The sequence below is a fragment of the Oncorhynchus kisutch genome, linkage group LG13, assembly GCF_002021735.2.
Source record: "Oncorhynchus kisutch isolate 150728-3 linkage group LG13, Okis_V2, whole genome shotgun sequence".
In the NCBI taxonomy this organism is placed as follows: domain Eukaryota; kingdom Metazoa; phylum Chordata; class Actinopteri; order Salmoniformes; family Salmonidae; genus Oncorhynchus; species Oncorhynchus kisutch.
Window position 1 is genome coordinate 18,424,245 of NC_034186.2, and position 20,708 is coordinate 18,444,952.

Below are 20,708 nucleotides of genomic sequence, written 5' to 3' on the forward strand. Positions count from 1 at the left end.
GTCTGCTTCTACAATCTACAGTCTGCCTCTACAATCTACAGTCTGCCTCTACAATCTACAGTCTGCTTCTACAATCTACAGTCTGCTTCTACAATCTACAGTCTGCTTCTAATCTACATTTTGCTTCCACAATCTACAGTCTGCTTCTACAATCTACAGTCTGCTTCTAAACTACAATCTGCTTCTACAATATACAGTCTGCTTCTACAATCAACAGTCTGCTTCTACAATCTACAGTCTGCTTCTACAATCTACAGTCTGCTTCTAATCTACAATCTGCTTCTAAACAACTGTCTGCTTCTAAACTACAATCTGCTTCTACAATCTACAATCTGCTTGTAAACAACAATCTGCTTCTACAATCTACAGTCTGCTTCTAATCTACAGTCTGCTTCTAATCTACAGTCTGCTTCAACAGTCTGCTTCTACAATCTACAGTCTGCTTCTAATCTACAGTCTGCTTCTACAATCTACAGTCTGCCTCTACAATCTACAGTCTGCCTCTACAATCTACAGTCTGCCTCTACAATCTACAGTCTGCCTCTACAATCTACAGTCTGCCTCTACAATCTACATTTTGCTTCTACAATCTACAGTCTGCTTCTACAATCTACAGTCTGCTTCTACAATCCACAGTCTGCTTCTACAATCTACAGTCTGCTTCTACAATCTAGTCTGCTTCTACAATCTAGAGTCTGCCTCTACAATCTACAGTCTGCTTCTACAATCTACAGTCTGCTTCTACAATCTACAGTCTGCTTCTAAACTACAATCTGCTTCTACAATATACAGTCTGCTTCTACAATCAACAGTCTGCTTCTACAATCTACAGTCTGCTTCTATAATCTACAGTCTGCTTCTAAACTACAGTCTGCTTCTAAACTACAATCTGCTTCTACAATATACAGTCTGCTTCTACAATCAACAGTCTGCTTCTACAATCTACAGTCTGCTTCTACAATCTACAGTCTGCTTCTAATCTACAGTCTGCTTCTAATCTACAGTCTGCTTCTAAACTACAATCTGCTTCTACAGTCTGCTTCTACAATCTACAATCTGCTTCTAATCTACAGTCTGCTTCTACAGTCTGCTTCTACAATCTACAGTCTGCTTCTACAATCTACAGTCTGCTTCTACAATCTAAAGTCTGCTTCTACAATCTACAGTCTGCTTCTACAATCTACAGTCTGCTTCTACAATCTACAGTCTGCTTCTACAATCTACAGTCTGCTTCTAATCTACAGTCTGCTTCTAATCAACATTCTGCTTCTACAGTCTGCTTCTACAATCTACAGTCTGCTTCTACAATCTACAGTCTGCTTCTACAATCTAAAGTCTGCTTCTACAATCTACTTCTACAATCTACAGTCTGCTTCTACAATCTATAGTCTGCTTCTAATCTACAGTCTGCTTCTAATCTACAGTCTGCTTCTAATCTACAGTCTGCTTCTACAATCTGCTTCTACAATCTACAGTCTGCTTCTACAATCTACAGTCTGCTTCTAATCTACATTTTGCTTCTACAATCTACAGTCTGCTTCTACAATCTACAGTCTGCTTCTACAATCTACAGTCTGCTTCTACAATCTACATTCTGCTTCTAATCTACAGTCTGCTTCTACAATCTAGTCTGCTTCTACAATCTACAGTCTGCCTCTACAATCTACAGTCTGCTTCTACAATCTACAGTCTGCTTCTACAATCTACAGTCTGCTTCTACAATCTACAGTCTGCTTCTAATCTACATTTTGCTTCTACAATCTACAGTCTGCTTCTACAATCTACAGTCTGCTTCTAAACTACAATCTGCTTCTACAATATACTGTGTGCTTCTACAATCAACAGTCTGCTTCTAAACTACAATCTGCTTCTACAATATACAGTGTGCTTCTACAATCAACAGTCTGCTTCTACAATCTACAGTCTGCTTCTACAATCTACAGTCTGCTTCTAATCTACAATCTGCTTCTAAACAACTGTCTGCTTCTAAACTACAGTCTGCTTCTACAATATACAGTCTGCTTCTACAATCAACAGTCTGCTTCTACAATCTACAGTCTGCTTCTACAATCTACAGTCTGCTTCTAATCTACAGTCTGCTTCTACAATATACAGTCTGCTTCTACAATATACAGTCTGCTTCTACAATCTATAGTCTGCTTCTAATCTACACAGTCAATCAGCATCAGTCAGAAGGGGGAACTTTTTTATTTTATTTTATTATTTTTACCCCAATTTCGTGGAATCCAATTGTTAGCAGACTATCTTGTCTCATCGCTACAACTCCCGTACGGGCTCGGGAGAGACGAAGGTCAAAAGTCATGCGTCCTCCGATACACAACCCAACCAAGCCTCACTGCTCTTAACACAGCGCGCATCCAACCCGGAAGCCAGCCGCACCAATGTGTCGGAGGAAACACAGTGCACCTGGCAACCTTGGTTAGCGTGCACTGCGCCCGAGTTGTTGAGTTGCAGGTGCACGATGAGACAAGGATATCCCTACCAGCCAAGCCCTCCCTAACCCAGACGATGTTAGGCCAATTGTGCGTCGCCCCACAGACCTCCCGGTCACGGCCGGTTACGACAGAGCCTGGGCGCGAACCCAGAGTCTCTGGTGGCACAGCTGCCGCTGCAGTACAGCGCCCTTAACCACTGCGCCACCCAGGAGGCCACGGGGTGACTTTTTAACATGTTGTTATGTAATCGCACAAACACACACACACAGCACATAGTTTGCACACTGTGTGAAATGTCATACAAGCTTTTAGGCAAACACACATACAGCACATATTGTGCTCACTATCATGCAAGCATTTGGACACATACACACTCATACACACACACACACACATTCATACACCTGCAGCACATGGTTGGATCTCCTCAGGTCCCCTATTTAACTATCCCATCTTGACATTTTACATGAATGATTACAGAGTCAGCTATGATTACCCTCCTCTCTCCTCCCTCATTGACTTACACAGTCAATCAGGGAGGACTGCTACACTCAGCTACATGACTGGGTTGGAGAGGGAAAGAGGAAGAGAGGGAGAGACAGAGACAGAGACAGAGACAGAGACAGAGAGAGAGAGAGAGAGAGGGGGGTATGGAGAGAGAGAGAGAGAGAGAGAGAGAGAGAGAGAGAGAGAGAGATTTGGAATGTCTTTATTCTTTTGGAACTTTTGTGAGTATAATGTTTACTGTTCATTTTTTATTGTTTATTTAAACATGTTTCCCATGCCAATAAAGCCCATTTAATTGAAATGAGAGAGAGAGCGATTAAGTATATGTGTATGTGCTCATTTGCATAGTTTGCATGTGTGTTAGAGAGGCTGCATTGTCAATGTCTTGCTACCTTTGTACTGCAGAATGAGCCACTACTGTGATTGTAACTTCCAGCTCATATTAGCTATCGCTACCTGCTGTTGATAACAGGAAACTACTGCTCCAATAAGTGATATCTATATCTGTCAGCAGGGGGCAGTAGCGCTACATAAATAAACTAATCCTGGTCCACCTATCGCTCTCATGGTAAATAAACCTCTAGCACAAGGATGGGAAACTCCTTTCCCCATCTCTAGCAAACACAGCTGATTAAACAAATTGCATTCTAAACTGAAGATCATGATTAGTTGATTATTGAGTCAGGTGTGTTAGCTGGGGCTTGGGGGAAAAGTGTGACACCAATCAGCCACCTGATGACTGGAGTTTCCTATCCCTGGTCTAGCATCAACCAGGGCTACAGCGTCACAAGATGCTATGGTGTGTCAGATTGAATAATATTTTCCTGTATGGTGATATGTATCGGACTTATACGTTGCAATTATTACCTGCAAATGGCCTTCGCTATATCATCCATGTTGCACCATCCTCTTCCTCTCCTCTTCTCTCTCCATCTTCTCTATAAGAAAGGAATATAGAGAATGATTGAAGGATGAGTCATACATGATATTTCTGCAGAATTCGTTTTTTTCCCTTCTCACTCACTCACTCTCACTCTCACACACTCTCACTTTCACACACTGAGCAGTGATAATCTCCGTTCTACTGTAAGCGTCCAGCAGGGATAACAGTGTTGCATGCTGTGAAGGCATCAGGCCTGGAGGAGGGGATTGAGATTTCCTTTAAAAAAGAGGAGAGAAAGAGGGAAAGAGAGAGCGAGAGATAGCATAATATGACATTTGAAACATAATAACATGATATTTGAAATGTGTTTATTCCTTTGAAACATTTGTGAGTGTAATTATTTATGTTTATTTCACTGTTGTTTATTATCTATTTCACTTGCTTTGGCAATGTAAACATCTGTTTCCCAATTCAAAGGGCTTTATTGGCATGAGAAACCAATGTTTACATTGCCAAAGCATGTGAAATAGATAATAAACAACAGTGAAATAAACAATAACAAATTAACAGTAAACATAACACATTCTCTCAGTCTCTCTCTTATTTTCTCTATTCTAGTAAGTCATTAAAGTGTGTTTCTTATCCAGATGAAACACCAGCTTGTAGCACACTGAGCCAAATCAGTACTGTGACTGAATGGATAGCCTTCTAAACCTACACATACACACAGGCATGTGTGCACACACACACACTAGAGCGCACACACATGCACGCATTAAATCAAATTGTATTTGTCACATGCAACAGATGTAGACCTTACAGTGAAATGCTTACTTACAAGCCCTTAACCAACAATGCCGTTTTAACTTCTCTGGGATATGTGGGCGTCCCACCTCGCCAACAGCCAGTGAAATTGCAGGGCGCTAAATTCAAACAACAGAAATCTCATAATTAAAATTCCTCAAACATACACCATACAAACATACACCATACACCATTTTAAAGATAAACTTCTTGTTAATCCAGCCACAGTGTCTGATTTCAAAAAGACTTTACGGCGAAAGCACACCATGTGATTATGTTAGGTCAGTGCCTAGCCACAGAAAACCTTACAGCCATTTTCCAAAGAAGGAGAGGTGTCACAAAAGACGGAAATAGCATTAAAATGAATCACTAACCTTTGATGATCTTCACCGGATGGCACTCCCAGGACTCCATGTTAGACAATAAATGTGTGTTTTGTTCGATAAAGTTAATCTTTATGTCCAAAAACCTCATTTTGAATTGGTGCGTTATGTTCAGAAATGCATTGTCTCAAACAAACATCCGGTAAAAGTGCAGAGAGCCACATCAAATTACAGAAATACTCATCATAAACATTGATCTAAGATACAAGTGTTATACAAGATACAATTGTTATCCATACGATTATAGATCAACTTCTCCTTAATGGAACCGCTGTGTCAGATTTTTTTTAAACTTTACGGTAAAAGCACACCATGCAATTATGTTAGGTCAGCGCCTAGCCACAGAAAAACATACAGCCATTTTCAACCAAGGAGAGGTGTCACAAAACTCAGAAATAGCATTATAAATATTCACTTACCTTTGGTGATCTTCATCGGAATGCACTCCCAGGAATCCCAGTTCCACAATTAATGTTTGTTTTGTTCGATAAAGTCCATCATTTATGAACAAATACCTCCTTTTTGTTTGCACGTTTAGTTCACAAATCCAAATTCACAAGGCGCAGGCACTTAGTCCAGACGAAAAGTAAAAACAGTTCCATTACAGTTCATAGAAACATGTCAAACGATGCATATAATCAATCTTTAGGATGTTTTTATCATAAATCTTCAATAATATTCCAACCGGACAATTCCTTTGTCTTTAGAAATGAAAGGGAACGCAGCTCGCTCTCACGGCCGCGCGCGTGACTTAGCTCATGGCATTCTGCCAGACCCCTGGATCAAACAGCTCTTATTCGCTCCGCCTTCATTGTAGAAGCCTGAAACAAGGTTCTAAAGACTGTTGACATCTAGTGGAAGCCTTAGGAAGTGCAATGTGACCCCATAGACACTGTATATTGGATAGGCAATGACTTGAAAAACTACAAACCTCAGATTTCCCACTTCCTGGTTGGATTGTTTCTCAGGTTTTTGTCTGCCATATGAGTTCTGTCATACTCACAGACATCATTTAAACAGTTTTAGAAACTTCCCGAGTGTTTTCTATCCAAATCTACTAATTATATGCATATTGTAGCTTCTGGGCCTGAGTAGCAGGCAGTTTACTCTGGGTACCTTATTCATCCAAGCTACTCAATACTGCCCCCCAGTCCCAAATATTTTTTAAGAAAATACCTAAAAAAAGTTACTAATAAAAATAACAAACACTTAAAGAGCAGTATAACAACAATAGCAAGGCTATATACAGGGGTACCGGTACAGAGTCAATGTGCGGGGGCACCGGTTAGTCAAGGTAATTGAGGTAATATGTACATGTAGGTAGAGTTATTAAAGTGACTATGCGTGGGGGGGGGGGGCAATCGGGGGTAGAAGCTGTTTAGAAGTGTCTTGGACCTAGACTTGGCGCTCTGGTACCGCTTGCTGTGCGATAGCAGAGAGAACATTCTATGGCTAGGGTGGCTGGAGTCTTTCACAATTTAGCCTGATTAGCTTGGCAGTATAGTATTTCTTGCTCCCTAGTGGGCTATTCAAGCAATTTAGTGTGTGTGTGTGTTACAATCTGCCATTTGGCAGTTAAGGCCGCTATAGTGGATATGGGTATGTGCATTGAGTGTTAGGCGTATAGCAAGGGTATTTGATTTGATTCAACTCTTACCCTACGAGGCCCAGAGCCTGCTGGTCTTCTGTTGTAATTGATCATTAATTGCATCCACCTAAACCAGTCGCTGATTAGGGAGGAACAATGGGAAAATGCAGTGGAACTGGATTGGAGGTCCAGAGTTGAGTTTGAGGGGCCTATAGGCTATATGTTTATGACCTTATAGGTATGCCTCCACTGTTGTTAAGATTTCATTTCATATCAGGGCTTTTGGTGGTTGTGGTGATATGATATTCATATTGAATATTGTGTAGGCTGGCTGTAGCTACAGAATAACAAGGTCAGTTCTCAGTAGTGGGTGGATATTATTTTGGGTCGTCAATATTTACCACAACCACAAAGTCATAAATCCCACCCATTTATCTTCTTAAAATGTGATTTTAAACCTAACCATAACCATAACCTTAAACATTAATTAACACACTGCTAACCTTATGCATAACCCTAACCTTAAATTAAGGCCAAAAAAACACATTTTTGCTTTCATTAATTTTTACGATATAGACTTTGTGTCTGTGGTAACTACTGGAAACCAGTATTTAGGGAGACTGTAAATGCAGTTGAGAGGCAGATTCAAATGTGATGACGTACAAGGATACATCAACAGGGATTGGACCCCTAAATAAATGGAGAAGAACCTCCGAATAACTGGACATGAACAGATCCATATAATACAAAGACGGACGAATTTACGTAGCCCTAACTCTGAAGTCGTTGGCCCCCGTGCACAAAGCCAGGGTTTGGCGGGCAGTTATTTTAGGTCTGCGGAGGTCATCAGTATTGGAGTAGACAGTTTGACTAGAGCGTAAAGACCGTTTTAAAGCCCCCCTGACTGCATATCTGAGAGCGAATCAGGATCAGCGGATCCACCCCACACAGCCATAGCCCTGCTTTACCTAACCATAGCGGTTCCTGCATACGCCGTTATGAGCTCCTGGTACGCGTCTGGTTCTCCGAACGACGCTCCCTCCTCATTCCCAGCCGTTATCGAGGAGAAGCCGCCGATGAGGAGAGCGTTTTACCTGCTTCGGAAAACGTCCAAGAATCGCAGCGGTAGCGGTAAGCAACAGCAGCAGCAGCAACCCGTGGCAAACAACAACAATATACCTTTCATGATCCACTGCCAGATCGGGAAGGAGATCAAGCACATATGCAGCAACTGCCGCGGCGCAGACCCACATGAAGGTGAGTGGAGAGGAGGGTTGAGGTTTTCACAGCAGCAGGAAAAGCCCACTGGGCACAGGCATAAATTCAAAGTCTATTTCACGTTGTTTCCACTTAATTGAATTGCAATTACATGAAACAACGTTGATTCAACCAGTAGGAGATGTTTTTGATCATCTCCCACTTCATGTTTGCGCTGCTCCTCAAAGCGACCGCTCCCTTGGCTTGCCTTTGCCTGCCCCACGGCGGACTGTTTTTCTCTGTGGACAGGCTGCTGAGGACTTTTCAAATCATAATAATAAATAATACTACTCTGAGTCAGAATATTTCTGTGGGTGTACTAGTATATGGTGTTTTGTAAGCATTAGGCTATTGAATATCTATCCAGGCAGAATAGCATTAGAATAGTATTTTTATTCTTCTGCTGTGTTTTGAATGTGGCTGTGATAGAGTTGTTCAAACAGCCCCTGGCTCCAGTAGGCTACAAGCCTGAGATGTACCGTTCTATTTACTATCACAAGTGCATATGAAAAGCATAATAATTGAAATGCATTCCATAGTTAATTCAGTTGATAGGTCTCTCCTCTCCTTTGCACTTAGGCTGTTACCACTATTTTATTATGCAACGATGTTGGATTTGTTTGTTTATTGTTCCCTCCTGATGAGGTGGAATGTGAGGTCAGGGTGCAATGACATAAGGTGTTCCCAAACTTCACCCAGGCCCCCCTTCCAGCGTTGGGGAACGTCCTGCGCCCCCACTGCACGTCCACACCATGTCTAAGGGCACAAGCACTGTTCATGACACAAACTGTTCACACACCTCTTCTAGGCGGGTAGTTGTTTTGTTGTAGGTTTTAAAGCTTATTTTACACACATTGTCATGAGGTGCAGAGAATATTCATGCAGTTTTAAAGCACATTTTCTTGCAATTCTACACACTTCCAACGTGTATTCATGTGATATTTGAGTGACTCAAACATTACAACAATTTATGGGCAAAAAAATCTAGTTGATCTGGACATTTCTGACAAGTTATAAATAGCTCCCCCCGCCAACAACTGTGCCCCCCCCACACACACACTTGCTCTTTGTGCAGACTAAAGGGTGTGTGCGTGTGCATGTGTACGCACGCATGAGTTTGAGTTAGTATTTTTGATTTGAATTCCAATATTTTTCCCCTGTCCCTGTGATCCGGGCACCATGCCTTTTTTCCAAGCAGTCCAGCCTGGTAGGAAGACCGGTGTTATGGGAAGGAGGGGGGAGTTTGGAGATGGAAAAATTATGAGAAAATGGAGTAAGGAGAGCAGTGTAATTACTTTAGAACAGTCTGACATCTCTCTTACAGTGCAGAGCATATCATAGCTCAGGGAGAGAGAGATATACACTACCCTTCAAAAGATTGGGGTCACTTAGAAATGTCCTTGTTTTTTTAAGAAAAGCACATTTTGTGTGTCCATTTAAATTAACATCAAATTGATCAGAAATACAGTGTAGACATTGTTAATTACTATTGTAGCTGGAAACAGCTGATTTTAATGGAATATCTACATAGGCGTACAGAGGCCCATTATCAGCAACCATCACTACTGTGTTCCAATGGCACTTTTTTATTTTTTATTTTTTTTTTACCTTTATTTAACTAGGCAAGTCAGTTAAGAACAAATTCTTATTTTCAATGACGGCCTAGGAACAGTGGGTTAACTGCCTGTTCAGGGGCAGAACGACAGATTTGTACCTTGTCAGCTCAGGGATTTGAACTTGCAACCTTCCGGTTACTAGTCCAACGCTCTAACCACTAGGCTACCCTGCCGCCTCACATTGTGTTAGCTAATCCAAGTTTATCATTTTAAAAGGCAAATTGATCATTATAAAACCCTTTTGCAATTATGTTAGCACAGCTGAAACCTGTTCTGATTAAAGAAGCAATAAAACTGGCCTTCTTTAGACTAGTTGACTATCTGGACAATCAGCATTTGGGATTTAGATTACAGGCTAAAAATGGCCAGAATCTAAGATCTTTCATCTGAAACTCGTCAATCTATTGTGTTGTTCTGAGAAATGAAGGGTATTCCCATGCGAGAAATTCCAAGAAACTGAAGATCTCATACAACGCTGTGTACTACTCCCTTCACAGAACAGCACAAACTGGCTTTAACCAGAATAGAAAGAGGACTGGGAGGCCCCAGTGCACAACTGAACAAGAAGACAAGTACATTAGGGTCTAGTTTGAGAAACAGACGCCTCACTAGTCCTCAACTGGAAGCTTCATTAAATAGTACCTGCAAAATACCAGTCTCACTGACAACAGTGAAGAGGGGACTCCTAGATGCTGGCCTTCTAGGCAGAGTTCCTTTGTCCAGTGTCTGTGTTCTTTTGCCCACCTTAATCTTTTATTTTTATTGGCCAGTCTGAGACATGGCTTTTTCTTTGCAACTCTGCCTAGAAGGCCAGCATCCCGGAGTCGCCTATTCACTGTTGACGTTGAGACTTGTGTTTTGTGGGTACTATTTAATGAAGCTGCAAGGCACCACAACAAACCCGCCAAGAGAGGACCACCCACCAAAACTCCCGGACCAGGGAAGGAGGGCATTAATCAGAGAGGCAACAAAGAGACCAAAGATAACCCTGAAAGAGCTGCAAAGCTCCACAGCGGAGATTGGAGTATCTGTCCGTAGGACCACTTTAAGCCGAACACTCCACAGAGCTGGGCTTTACGGAAGAGTGGCCAGAAAAAAGCCATTGCTTAAAAAAAAGATAAGCAAGCACTTTTCGGGTTCGCCAAAGGGCCTGTGGGAAACTCCCCAAACATATGGAAGAAGGTACTCTGGTCAGATGAGACTAAAATTGAGCTCTTTGGCCATCAAAGAAAATGTCTGGCTCAAACCCAACACCTGTCATCACACTGAGAACCTCCTCCCCACAGTGAAGCATGGTGGTGGCAGCATCATGCTGTGGGGATGTTTTTCATTGGCAGGAACTAGGAAACTGGTCAGAATTGAAGGAATGATGGATGGTGCTAAATACAGGGAAATTCTTGAGGGAAACCTGTTTCTCTTCCAGAGATTTGGGACTGGGACAGAGATTAACCTTCCAGCAGGACAATGACCCTAAGCATACTGCTAAAGCAACACTCAAGTGGTTTAAGGGGAAACATTTAAATGTTTTGGAATGGCCTAGTCAAAGCCCAGACCTCAATCCAGTTGAGAATCTGTGATATGACTTAGATTGCTATACACCAGTGAAACCCATCCAACTCTTATTTCTTGTTTGTTTCACAATAAAACATATTATGCATCTTCAAAGTGGTAGGCATGTTGTGTAAATCAAATGATACAAATCCCCCCAAAAATTTAATTCCAGGTTGTAAAGGCAACAAAATAGGAAAAATGCCAAGGGGGTGAATACTTTCAAGAAAGAGAGACCAAACTGGGCTGTGTATCATGTTTATTTTTGTATTTTTTTACTCATGTAAACATTCCATCTTCATCCTTCCTTGTGTAATTAGAAGGATTAATTAGAAGGATTCAGATAAATTGCTCCTTGACTATAGCTCAGCCTTCAACACCATAGTACCCTCCATGCTCATCATTAAGCTCGAGGCCCTGGGTCTGAACCCCACCCTGTGCAACTGGGTCCTGAACTTCCTGACAGGCCGCCCCCAGGTGGTGAAGGTAGGAAAAACACCTCCACTTCGCTCATCCTCAACACAGGGGGCCTCACAAGGGTGCGCGCCCAACCCCCTCCTGTACTCCCTGTTCACCCATGAGTGTGTGGCCACGCACGCCTCCAACTCAATCATCAAGTTTGCAGATGACAACAGTAGTAGGCCTGATTACCAACAACAACTCCCTGGTGGAGTGGTGCCAGGAAAATAACCTCTCCCTCAACATCAAACAAATGACGGAGCTGATCTTGGGCTTCAGGAAACAGCAGAGGGAGCACGCCCCTAACTGGGCTGTGTAACATCGACAGGACCGCAGTAGAGAAGGATGAAAGCTTCAAGTTCCTCGGCGTACACATCACTGACGATCTGAAATGGTCCACCCACACAGTGTGGTGAATAAGGCCCAACAACGCCTCTTCAACCTCAGGAGGCTGAAGAAATTTGGCTTGGCCCCTAAGAGCCTCAAACTTTTACAGATGCACAATTGAGAGCATCCTGTCGGTCTGTGTCACCACCTGGTACGGCAACTGCACCGCCCGCAACCGCAGGGCTCTCCAGAGGGTGGTACGGTTTGCACAACACATCACCGGGGCACACTGTCAGCCCTCCAGGACACTTACAGCACCTGATGTCATAGGAAGGCCAAAAAGATCAATGGACATCAACCACCTGAGCCACTGCCTGTTCATCCCGTTACCATCCAGAAGGAGAGGTCAGTACAGGTTCATCAAAGCTGGGACCTGGACTGAAGAACAGCTTCTATCTCAAGGCCATCAGCCTGTTAAATAGCCTTCACTAGCCAGCTACCACCCGGTTACTCAACCTTGCACCTTAGAGGCTGCTGCCCTATATACGTGGAATCACTGGCCACTTTAATATTGGAACACTAGTCACTTTAATAATGTTTACATACTGCTTTACTCATCTTAGGCACAATTGAGAGCATCCTGTCTGTATTCTATTCTGCTGTATTTTAGTCAAAGCCGCTCCGACATTGCTCGTCTTGATAGTTATATATTTCTTTATTCCATTCTTTTACTTTTAGATTTGTGTATTGTTGTGAATTGTTAGATACTACTGCACTGCTGGAGCTTGGAACACAAGCATTTCACTACACCCGCAATAACATCTGCTAAATATGTGTATGTGACCAATAACATCTGCTAAATATGTGTATGTGACCACATACTTTATCTCATTCTTTTAATGTTTTATGGATTATGTTATTGACTGTTTTCTCTCCACTTCTTCTCTCCTCTCTTCTTCATCTCTTCTCTCCTCTCTTCTTCATCTCTTCTCTCCTCTCTTCTTCATCTCTTCTCTCCTCTCTTCTTCATCTCTTCTCTCCTCTCTTCTTCATCTCTTCTCTCTCTCTTCTCTATCTCTCCTCTTCATCTCTCCTCTCTTCTTCATCTCTCCTCTTTTCTATCCTCTCAGTTGAGGAGGTGGAGCGACTGGCAGCGATGCGATCTGATTCGCTTGTCCCTGGCACACACACCCCTCCCATTCGCAGACGGAGCAAGTTTGCCACCCTCGGGCGTCTGTTCAAACCGTGGAAATGGAGGAAGAAGAAGAGCGAGCAGTTCAAGCAGACATCTGCTGGTAAGACCCCTATCTAACCTTCAACCCTTACCCCTGAACCATAAGCCCTGCTTTCTACCTCTCCCTAACCCTAGTCTAACACCCTAAGATCAAACCCCTGAACCATAAGCCCTGCTTTCTACCTCTCCCTAATCCTAGTCTAACACCCTAAGATCTAACCCCTGAACCATAAGCCCTACTTTCTACCTCTCCCTAACCCTAGTCTAACACCCTAAGATCTAACCCCTGAACCATAAGCCCTGCTTTCTACCTCTCCCTAACCCTAGTCTAACACCCTAAGATCTAACCCCTTAGCCTTAACCGCTTGTATTCTACCTCTCCGTTTGCCACCTAAGCACTCCCCCCTACCCGGCGGTAGCTGTAGTCTTATGTGTTCAAGGCAAAGCTACAACCTTAGTGTAATGATGTCATGTTGATGTATGTATGGCTGTAGGTGCTATGAGGCAGAGGGCATTGCTGGGTAGCTATGTACTATATGATTGTTGAAGACTGTACCAGAGTATGTGAGCGAGGTGCGGAGTGTGCCCAATTTGACTGGAGCGCGGCGCGAGATTCTCAAAGGCTGGAGCATTGGCCTTCTCGGTCTTTCCAATTTTGTTCTAGTACCGCTCCAATAGCACTCACTTCACGAACTCAGGGCATGCCCGGCCCAGCATGCATTTGTAGTCTACTTGTGTGCTGCTATAGACCCTTGCTTTAACTACTGTCATGGAGTTCAATACATATTTACAGAAAGAATCTGATAAAACACAGGGAGAGGGAGTGCGGTGATGTAGTGTCCACAACTAAAGAATCATTGTGGAATCTGAAAATACACATATGTCAAAAGCATGATGGTGCACATGCATACAGAAAGGAACGAGGTGGGTAGCTAGCTAAGTGTGACATTGTAGCAAAGTATTTATAAACTAAAAATCTGATCTCTTAAAAGTGTAGCTAATTTTAGTTCTATTATATACATACAATAGGCTATTATTGATTTTGGCCCAATAGGCCTGACATATTACCTCTTTCAAGGAGCTTTCCATTTTGACAGGGTTTTATTTTGCCTAAAAACCTTTAAGCCTACCTATAGAACAGTTTTTAAAAACAACTCCGCGTCCCTGCCCTGCCTGGCAAGAGTGGCCCGAAGGGTGTTTAGCATCCAGTGGCTCTGCAAGCGTGGAGAGGATATCCTCCACTACTGACCTGCTCTCCAGGCACCATCACATGAACCGGAAGCCACAGACTCTGGCCAAACTCATGTTTCTTAAAGTGAATTCAAAGACACTGTAGACTGAGCCTAATAAGGCATTTCTCGTTTCATTTTTATGTTTCAGCCTATATGTGCGATTTATAGACTATAATGATTTAAATCAACAAAATGTTGTTTAAATGCTGTCTGCTTAATGTTCCACCAACTTAGTGTGTTGCAAATGCTTCACAATTTATTTATTTGTAGGCTATAGCCTTGATATTATTTGCCTAAATAATTCCTTCTTGGGCACCTTATCTGGCCCCTTTCCTGTTTAGAGTATTTATATGCTGTTTAATACGACATGAAGCCTATTTGAAATGATGAGCGCTTCTTACAGTCCCCTTTTCATGTTATTTATTCAAATACTTTTCATTCGGATCATGTGGTTTGGTTGCAATACTTCAAAACCAAATGGTAGGTCCAGGTCGTCACAAAAATAGATGGGTGTTGGTTAAAAGGTGATTTTAATTAATGGAATGAATTTGGAGTGGCAGTTTTTTTTTCTGTGAACGATGAGCGGGATTCCAAACGCTCAACTCTGCTCACATACTCTTGACTGTACTGTAGGTACTGTGGGGTAGCAGAGCTGGGCAGCTAGGTGCTGTACTGTAGGTACTGTGGGGTAGCAGAGCTGGGCAGCTAGGTGCTGTACTGTAGGTACTGTGGGGTAGCAGAGCTGGGCAGCTAGGTGCTGTACTGTAGGTACTGTGGGGTAGCAGAGCTGGGCAGCTAGGTGCTGTACTGTAGGTACTGTGGGGTAGCAGAGCTGGGCAGCTTGGTGCTGTACTGTGGGGTAGCAGAGCTGGGCAGCTAGGTACTGTAGGTACTGTGGGGTAGCAGAGCTGGGCAGCTAGGTGCTGTACTGTAGGTACTGTGGGGTAGCAGAGCTGGGCAGCTAGGTGCTGTACTGTAGGTACTGTGGGGTAGCAGAGCTGGGCAGCTTGGTGCTGTACTGTGGGGTAGCAGAGCTGGGCAGCTAGGTACTGTGGGTACTGTGGGGTAGCAGAGCTGGGCAGCTAGGCGCTGTACTGTGGGGTAGCAGAGCTGGGCAGCTAGGCGCTGTACTGTGGGGTAGCAGAGCTGGGCAGCTAGGCACTGTACTGTGGGGTAGCAGAGCTGGGCAGCTAGGTACTGTAGGTACTGTGGGGTAGCAGAGCTGGGCAGCTAGGCGCTGTACTGTGGGGTAGCAGCAGCTAGGTGCTGTACTGTATGATGGCTATATTATGTAAACAGTAGTTAGCTGCCATGATGCCTCAGAGCCAGGCGGCTAAGGCCAAAGATACCACAGGATGTGTGTGTGCACGTTAGACATCAGCAAGACATGGTAGATTCTGAGAGCATAGGTCCCCTTAGGCCTTTTATAAATGATCTGAAATTAACAATATCAGAGTGCTTTAGAACATTTATACATGATCAGTCTGAACCTATATGTACTGTTACTGAAGTTAATACTGTCTCTCTTTAATTTAATAATGTTCCGGAATTATGTAAGATATACACTGCTCAAAAAAATAAAGGGAACACTAAAATAACCCATCCTAGATCTGAATGAATGAAATATTCTTATTAAATACTTTTTTCTTTACATAGTTGAATGTGCTGACAACAAAATCACACAAAAATGATCAATGGAAATCAAATTTATCAACCCATGGAGGTCTGGATTTGGAGTCACACTCAAAATTAAAGTGGAAAACCACACGACAGGCTGATCCAACTTTGATGTAATGTCCTTAAAACAAGTCAAAATGAGGCTCAGTAGTGTGTGTGGCCTCCACGTGTCTGTATGACCTCCCTACAACGCCTGGGCATGCTCCTGATGAGGTGGCGGATGGTCTCCTGAGGGATCTCCTCCCAGACCTGGACTAAAGCATCCGCCAACTCCTGGACAGTCTGTGGTGCAACGTGGCGTTGGTGAATGGAGCGAGACATGATGTCCCAGATGTGCTCAATTGGAGGAACCCAGGGCCAGCATATGGTCTCACAAGGGGTCTGAGGATCTCATCTCGGTACCTAATGGCAGTCAGGCTACTTCTGTCGAGCACATGGAGGGCTGTGCGCCCCCCCCCCCCCAAAGAAATGCCACCCCACACCCTGCTGGAGGATGTTGCAGGCAGCAGAACGTTCTCCACAGCGTCTCCAGACTGTCACGTCTGTCACGTGCTCAGTGTGAACCTGCTTTCATCTGTGAAGCGCACAGGGCGCCAGTGGCGAATTTGCCAATCTTGGTGTTCTCTGGAAACTGCCAAACACCCTGCACGGTGTTTGGCTGTAAGCACAACCCCCACCTGTGGGCGTCGGGCCCTCATACCACCCTCATGGAGTCTGTTTCTGACCATTTGAGCAGACACATGCACATTTGTGGCCTGCTGGAGATCATTTTGCAGGGCTCTGGCAGTGCTCCTCCTGCTCCTCCTTGCACAAAGGCGGAGGTAGCGGTCCTGCTGCTGGGTTGTTGCCCTCCTACGGCCTCCTCCACGTCTCCTGATGTACTGGCCTGTCTCCTGGTAGCGCCTCCATGCTCTGGACACTACGCTGACAGACACAGCAAACCTTCTTGCCACAGCTCGCATTGAGGTGCCATCCTGGATGAGCTGCACTACCTGAGCCACTTGTGTGGGTTGTAGACTCCGTCTCATGCTACCACTAGAGTGAAAGCACCGCCAGCATTCAAAAGTGACCAAAACATCAGCCAGGAAGCATAGGAACTGAGAAATGGTCTGTGGTCACCACCTGCAGAACCACTCCTTTATTGGGGGTGTCTTGCTAATTGCCTATAATTTCCACCTGTTGTCTATTCCATTTGCACAACAGCATGTGACATTTATTGTCAATCAGTGTTGCTTCCTAAGTGGACAGTTTGATTTCACAGAAGTGTGATTGACTTGGAGTTACATTGTGTTGTTTAAGTGTTCCCTTTATTTTTTTGAGCAGTGTATGATGTTATACTGTCCTTATGATATAATATCAAGTTTGTTAAGCAAGGTAGTCCTGAGCCATGTGTCCAGGTTAAATCTACAGTATGAAATGTATATATTTTGGATAGAGAGGCCATGCCCTAGGTTGCATCGTTCTAGCTGCTTTCTGTCCACAAATACACACACCAGTGGGGTGCTGCCCTGTTTTTCTAATCTCATGCTGCTCCCCCAGCTGTCGGTGCAGATTCAGCTTTTTTCTGAACACCACATGTTCAGAAATGTGACCAACACACACACATCCTCACACACACACACAGATATATATTATCTTACCCCATACAAACCTTATGTTATCACTGCACCATGGCCATAATTGGGTTATGATTCAGACAGGCAGTGACCAGTGTTACATCATTTATCAGATCGGTAGCCTGTGCCTGCTCTGCAGGCCAGTTATGAGCACAGTGAATATAGTAATGTCATGTATAATGCCACCTAATGTTGTCGCGATATCATCTCCTGCCCCATCAGTCCTGGAGAGGAAGATGTCGACCCGGCAGAGCAGAGAGGAGCTGATCAAGAGAGGAGTGCTGAAGGACATCTACGACAAAGGTTAGAGGTCAGAGGGTATAGAGGAGAAGACAGCAGAGGGAGGTTAGAGAGCAGAGACTGATGGCAAAACGTTGTTGTTGTGTAATCTAACATCCTTTAGGCAAAATCAAGTCACACAGTCAGCATCACAGTATCCACCTGTATTGAATCCAGGTCAGATATGTACTGGGAACATGTTCTCTGTTTCCATCCCCCCACCCCCCCCCTTCCTTCTCTCTGCAGACAGAACGGTAGTAACGAGAGGAGAGGAGGTCAATATGGAGAACGGGATGTCTCCAGCGTTAGGAGGGTCTGATCCATCACATTGTGATGGAGCTGAGCTGATGGATGGAGCAGGGTCAGCCATAGGTGCATCTCAGGCTTACTATCAACACACTCACCCATTGGTTCATCATCACGCCTCTCATCTCAGGCCCTGTCCCAACAAACTCATCCATTAGTTAATCTCCTCTCACCCTGTTGTAACATGACACTTGATTGATTTATTCTGTCCCCAGGTACAGTAGAGTTCCAGTTGTCTGGAGAGGGGACGTCTCCACAAGACCACACCCAGAATCCCAGCCAGACTCCACCCACTAAGAAGGTCATGGTGTATCCAGGCGACGGCGGTGGGGCAGAGTCATCTCATCACATCCTAAAACAACCTAAACAACCCCCAGCGCTACCACCCAAACCCTTCAACAGACTGCCCAACCACATCACAGGTAGAGCCCTGTACTCCTCTGTGTACTTTGCTTTCTTTTGTTCTGACCACCAGCTTGCTGCTTGTGTGGGTATATCTGACTGATCTCTGCATCTATTTCTCTCTCTCCAAATATTGGGGAAGATGCCAGAGCTGAAGATAATGTTGAAGAGTTTATGAATAGCTCATTAGAATTTGTGGTCTGTATATTTTATCATTTCATTTAGTATACCATCAACACCAGTCCTTTTGGGGTTGGAGGGTTTGTATTTTGTCCTGTAGCTCATCCAATGTAATTGGAGAATTCAGTGTGTTGTGGTGGTCTTTAATAACAGATTCTACATTTTTTTAATAATCACGTATATGTTTTTGGTTCTTTGTTAAATGGCTGAAAAATGTTGAAGTGGTTTATCTCCATTTTAGATAGGTAGCTCTTCATGTTTGTTTAGTGTTCCAATTTTCCCTGAAGGGATTTGATTCTATGAATTCTTCAATTGCATGTTTTCTGACATGCTGTTCCTTCTTTTTTCTTAAGTGTATTTCTGTATTTCTTTGTTTCACCATAGTGAAACACTAGTGAAGTCTCCCTCCCTCCCTCCCTCTGTAGAGGGTATGCCAGTGAAGCTGCCCTGTATGTCCATGAAGCTGTCTCCTCCTCTACCTCCTAAGAAGCTGATGATCTGTGTGCCTGTGGGAGCGGGGGTAAGCAAGGAGCCCTCGGCCCTCACCTTCCAGAAGTGCCCCCCTCCCTCTCACCATGTGGGGTCCCTTGGGGGCCACTCCCTACACTACGGGACACTTCCTGTGCCCCTACACCCCCCCAGCCGCATCATCGAGGAACTCAACAAGACCCTGGCCCTTACCATGAAGCGATACGAGAGGTGAGGACATAAGTGCAGTGTGTCCTTTCCTCCATGTGTATGCATGAAAAATATTGTTGATGAAGTGGTTCATAACGGTATACACTGAGTGTACAAAACATAAGGAACACCTGCTCTTTCCATGAGACTGACCAGGTGAAAGCTATGGCCTCTTATTGATGTTAAATACACTTCAATCCGTGTATATGAAGGGGGGAGACAGGTTAAAGAAGACTTTAAATATTGAGACAATTGAGGCATGGATTGTGAGTGTGTGCCATTCAGAGGGTGAATAGGCAAGAACTGCAACACGGCTATGTTTTTTCACACTTAAGTTGTGTGTATCAAGAATGGTCTACCACCCAAACGCCATCCATCCAACTTGACATAACTATGGAAAACATTGGAGTCAACATGGGCCAGGATCCCTGTGGATCGCTTTCGACACCTTGTAGAGGCCATGCCCCGACAAATTGAAGGCAAAAGAGGATGTAACTCAATATTGTGTACACTCAGTGTATATCTAGCCTGCCCTGTACTCCACTCCCTTTGGCCCTGGCCTGTGCCTACTCTACAACGGTGTGATGGATTGTGGGTAGTTGGATCGAGTCTTTAAGTAGCTTGTTAATCATCATACGTTTTGGTATTCTAATTAGTGGGGTTAAATTGGGAATAAAGATTGATGCCCGGTCAATGGGAGAGAGGAGCACTGTTCGTAGACAAGAGTCTGGTGTTAGAGGACAGTTTGCTGTTGGGAGTTCTTCTTGGAGCTCTCGGTCTCTCTTTGTGCCTGTGTGTCAGAGCACTTCACCCTAATTGCTCCTGTAAGTCGCTCTGGATAAGTGTCTGCTAAATAACTACATTGTAAATGTTAAAAGGTTTCTGTGATTGGTTACTATTGGCATCCATCCACTCACAATCAATTAGTCATTTAGGAATCCCATACCACAATACTCTAGGCAGCATTTGAAACATCTGGTCAGTCAAACACATCTCAGTACAGAGACCATTTCATCTAAACCCCCTCTGGCTGTTGTTCACTTCAGCTTTGGAAAAAGAGCTGCACTAGTTCCCAGAGCCTTACCTTGGCTTTACCTCTCTGGGTGTATGTGTATCATGGGCTGGTGTCTAACCAGTTTAGACCAATTTAGAGCGCCACCAGAAACACACACCATCTCCATCAGTCTACAGATTCATCACACAAGGGGACAACGCCTAGTGATTGACCCAAACACTCAGTGTATCATGACAAGGCGAGACCCAGATGCCAACACAG

General features: G+C 43.9%; 1 protein-coding gene across 2 annotated transcripts in view; it reads left to right on the plus strand.

Moving 5' to 3' along the window:
• The window catches only part of LOC109902793 (phosphatase and actin regulator 1), a 53,407-nt gene that overhangs the window by 26,232 nt on the left and 6,467 nt on the right, over positions 1-20,708 (plus strand). Inside the window, exons 1-6 of one of the 2 annotated variants that reach the window (XM_031785711.1) lie at positions 7,320-7,878; positions 12,959-13,123; positions 17,810-17,890; positions 18,113-18,238; positions 18,388-18,594; positions 19,180-19,453. In XM_031785711.1, coding sequence (XP_031641571.1) covers positions 7,620-7,878; positions 12,959-13,123; positions 17,810-17,890; positions 18,113-18,238; positions 18,388-18,594; positions 19,180-19,453 — 1,112 coding nt within the window. In that variant the 5' untranslated portion in view covers positions 7,320-7,619. Of the gene's footprint in view, positions 1-7,319; positions 7,879-12,958; positions 13,124-17,809; positions 17,891-18,112; positions 18,239-18,387; positions 18,595-19,179; positions 19,454-20,708 lie in introns of those variants that run through there. The other variant, XM_020499439.2, reaches the window with a different exon arrangement.